Source organism: Anguilla rostrata, chromosome 8, assembly GCF_018555375.3.
Source record: "Anguilla rostrata isolate EN2019 chromosome 8, ASM1855537v3, whole genome shotgun sequence".
Taxonomy (NCBI): domain Eukaryota; kingdom Metazoa; phylum Chordata; class Actinopteri; order Anguilliformes; family Anguillidae; genus Anguilla; species Anguilla rostrata.
In genome coordinates this window covers 25526312-25530192 of record NC_057940.1, presented here as the reverse complement: position 1 = coordinate 25530192, position 3881 = coordinate 25526312, and the positions used below count along the sequence as shown (strand labels likewise).

The following is a 3881-nucleotide window of genomic DNA, read 5'->3' as shown; positions in this document are numbered from 1 at the left end:
TATGTCTGTTACTCAACTGATAATAAATGATTCCTGCTCCAAGCTAGAAGGCAAGTTAAGCTATCTTAGCTGCTTAAAATAATAATTATATAATACCTTTGGCAAGATAGCTATCCAACTAGTAAAGTAAGTTTGCTTTGTAACCAGATAGCATGCTATTATATTGTAAATAAGGATTAGCACATCTTCTAAATTAATGCAATGCATTGCACCTCCAGTATAACCGGCATGCTTTCCATTCCTGATTTACATAAATTCATTCAACCAAATGGGGTGGCAATTTTTGATTTCCCATTGTGTGCAAACTAAATACCTGACTGTGGGGCGCATCCACACGCTGTACTGCAGTGTCTCAGCTGGACTGCTGGAGCCAGGGGTGGAGCTGTAGCTGCTCCAGGGTGGGCCGGTCGTTTGCCCGGGGCCTTAAACAGCACCGAATGAAGTTCTTGATCACTGTTAGGGAAACAGAAAAGGCATGAGTGGACAGGGAACACAGAGGGCCGCCCAAATGCTGCTTAACCCTCTCCTGCTGGCTCCTCACCTGGTGACACCCCTGCACAGAACTCCACGTTCTGCATTTCCCTGCTGGTGTAGGTACTGAAGGGATGGTCGCCAGTGACGATGTTATATACAGTCACACCCACTGACCACACAGTCCCAGGGCCCGCCAGAAACTGCTCTTTCTGGAACCACTCGACTGGCAAGTATTCGGGGGTCCCTGATCAACAGACACAAGGAAAATCAAGTGACTATAGGGCTAGGCAGTTAAACAATTTGTCCGGTCAGGATATGAGAGGTTCACACTCCTGACACTGAGAAACAGAGCAACACAGAGCCCAAGAGAATTATTTAACGATTATGCTACAGGTAATATTTCCGTACGCGTCACAGTATGACTGTTTACTCCAGAGCTTCCAAACACAATACTACTAAGATGCATGTAACTGCCCCCTCTCACTGACCTGAGAATTCTGTGTATGGGGTGTCCTTCAGTGGGTCCCCACACCCGAAGTCAATCAGCTTGATCTCCTTCGTGTCGGTCTGTATAAGGATGTTCTCGGGCTTCACATCGTGGTGCAGCACTCCGTTGTTCTGACAGTGCTCTAGCGCCCCCAGCAGCTGTCGGGTTACACTGCGTGCCTGGTCCTCATCCAGCGCACCCCCCTGTTCCTGGCAGTAGGTGAACAGGTCCTTGCAGGGGTCTGGGCGCTCCATTGCCATTACATAGGAAGCAGGTCTGTCAAACCAGTCAAAGAGTTCCAAGATGTTGGGATGAGTCGATGGGGTGTTCACCATCTGAAACAGGCCGACTTCCTTAGGCATGGGCTTTTCCATTCCAGGCTGTGGAAAGAAATCAAGAGTTTTGGTAAAGAGCAGGCCAATTTATCACGTAACGTGGCTGGGTGAGTAAACTACTAGCTAGCAATTTATTTTTCCAATTTTTAAATCACATGACTTTTGTGCTGTTGTTGAATTATTAGCCAAGTCAACAGTGTTATAACTCCACAAACAAGAATTATTAATATTAACAGTAAACCTGAACCTAAACAGGTGTTTGTAGTTTGAGGTTTTATTTTAGCCTGCCTTAGGTTCTGCACCATAAGATACATAAATTAAGGCAGCTATTTTTGGGGCTTCATAAATTATGGAAGAGGTACTTACCAGCTGCATTTCCTCATCATCATCTTTATTAACATATTTGAGGGCCACCTGATGAAAACACATTTGAGAAATACAATTGATATTGCAAACAAAATACTTGGCTCACTAAAGAAAAAACAGGTGAATGGCTTAATGTGCAGTAAAAACAGGTGTCATATGATGATATAAGAGTAATACAGACTTTTAAAGGAAAGACAATAAAATTGACAGTACTGCTGAGCCACACGTTGCTATGGAGTCTAGATGAGGATGCACTTGTTAGTGGGTACAGAGCATAGAGAAGGTGGATTCTTACTGGCAGTCCATCAGATAATCGGGTCCCCGCGTAGACAGAGCCATATCCTCCTTGCCCGAGCAATTCTCCTTTTTTGTAGAACTTGTTAACGCGTGCTAAAATAAAGCAGGTAGATGCCAGTTGTTACCCTATTAAATAACAGCATTTTCAGATTCCTTCTTTTAAAATGTGCCAAAAAATTATATAGTAATAAAACAATTTCAAAAATTGCATTTCTTGAACATATATTGTATGTCTTAATAATAAAAACAAATCAAATCATCATGAAATGATATTAGGACAACTGCAAGGTATCCTTAGACTGCCTAGGTATGTCTTAGTCAATATGGGGCACTTAACAGTCCATATAATTTTAATGAATAATAATCTACATTCATGATTTTCTTCTTAAGTTTATAAAGCAATGTTGTGTATATGCCTAACTGCCCATGAGAAAGAAATGTTGCTGTGCAGTAGTGCATGATCTGCTCAATGCTATGGTCCTAACTTTTCCGTGTGCTCTTTATGGTTTTGGCTCTGGAGCTGGTGAATTTTTCTCCATAGGCCCGGATGCTCTCTTGCTCTCGATTTCTCTTATTGACTGGCTCCACAACGGGTGGCAGTGATCTCTTCTGCCCTACAGTTGTCCCTTCTTCTGATTTACTTTCTTGAACTCTCCTCTCTGATTAAAAAGGACATGCATGGATAAGAATACAGCCTGAATGTTCACTGTTCAAAAGTTGGGGGCTAGCAGAACTGCCTACAGACCAATGAAATATCTGTTTTCTGGTCATTTCCATCAATACATTTTAACAACAAAGCATGATTTGTAGGTTTAATTGTGCAGAATGTATAACATTACTGCTGAAATTAACTAAATATACAACTTGTATTGTTTTTTTCTTTTATCTCCATGAGGTATTTTGTCTATTCAACCTATTTCCAACAAACTTCTTTCACCAAAGATTAGTGTATTTGGTACATCAGGTCAACATTGAATGAATCCACAGAAAGTCCCAATTAATGTGAACTAAGCAGTGTCACCAAATGTCTAATATTTTACTAAGAACTGCAGCAAATTAGTGCTGAAACACTACTATACTTGGGTAAATCAGGACATGCAAATATGTGGAAACATTTGCAGAGCATGCAAATTGTATATAATTTCTCTAAATAAAGTTTGTCAATCACCATAAAGCACAGTGGTGCTGAGTGTTGCTGCTACTGTAGGCTACAGCTATGTGGTACGAATGATGTTGCCACGCTAACCTCGGAGATGGTAGGGATCACGCTGGAAATGCCTTGAGCTTCTCAACTGATCGCCATAGGTGTGACTGCTCTCCTGCTCTGGATGGCAATCGTCTGAGGCTGAACGAAATACAAACACCCGTCTGAATCTTTTTTTATGCAGTCTTATGGTCTGAATATTCCAATTTTCTACATTCACTGTGAATTTCTCTCAACTCACGCAAACACGTTTTCTCACAGTAATCTTATTAATCCACAAATGTATAGTGATCAAACCATTTATATTAGAACTGATAGCCTGTGTGTTAACTGCAGTTTACTGTTTTATTGGGCTTAATTAGTGTTAATTAATCCGCTTGCATTCTTCAGTATTGCTAAAAAGCTCAAATATGGGTCTTACATGATTTCTTCCTCTTTGGCATTGTTCCTTCCAATGAAAATAAGCAATTGATTATATTACTGATAATCAATGCAAAGATCAAACGAGTGATGTTTCACTGTTTTTAGAAGTGTTCGTGGGAATTGTCTTATATATTCTCACAGCCTGTGTTTACTCTTGTGACGTAAACAAAACATAAATCATCGCTCATTCCGAGTGATATTAGCATTTTTTTGAACGAATAGCAAAAGTATTTCGTTTCTAAGCAACGAGAGTCCGTTTAATAAAAGACAAGTTGGCTGAAAGGACCCCGCCTGT

The 3881-nt window shown here is 40.7% G+C and overlaps 1 protein-coding gene across 1 annotated transcript; it reads right to left on the bottom strand.

Moving 5' to 3' along the window:
- Window positions 1–319: 319 nt before the first annotated feature.
- LOC135260335 (serine/threonine-protein kinase pim-1-like) lies at window positions 320–3606 on the bottom strand. Its single transcript, XM_064345575.1, has 6 exons — window positions 3585–3606; window positions 1958–2052; window positions 1663–1710; window positions 963–1341; window positions 542–718; window positions 320–453 (listed from the first exon to the last, which is right to left on the bottom strand). The coding sequence occupies exons 1-6, from the start codon at window positions 3604–3606 to the stop codon at window positions 353–355; spliced, it is 822 nt and encodes a 273-aa protein (XP_064201645.1). The 3' UTR covers window positions 320–352.
- Window positions 3607–3881: the final 275 nt, after the last annotated feature.

Excerpts from the sequence above, each read along its gene's own strand:
- LOC135260335 (XM_064345575.1), bottom strand. The coding sequence starts at position 3,606 with ATGCCAAAGAGGAAGAAATCAT. Across the intron at positions 1,342-1,662 it reads ATGATGAGGAAATGCAGCTG|CCTGGAATGGAAAAGCCCAT; the intron begins GTAAGTACCTCT and ends TTCTTTCCACAG. Across the intron at positions 454-541 it reads CTGTGCAGGGGTGTCACCAG|TGATCAAGAACTTCATTCGG; the intron begins GTGAGGAGCCAG and ends TTTCCCTAACAG.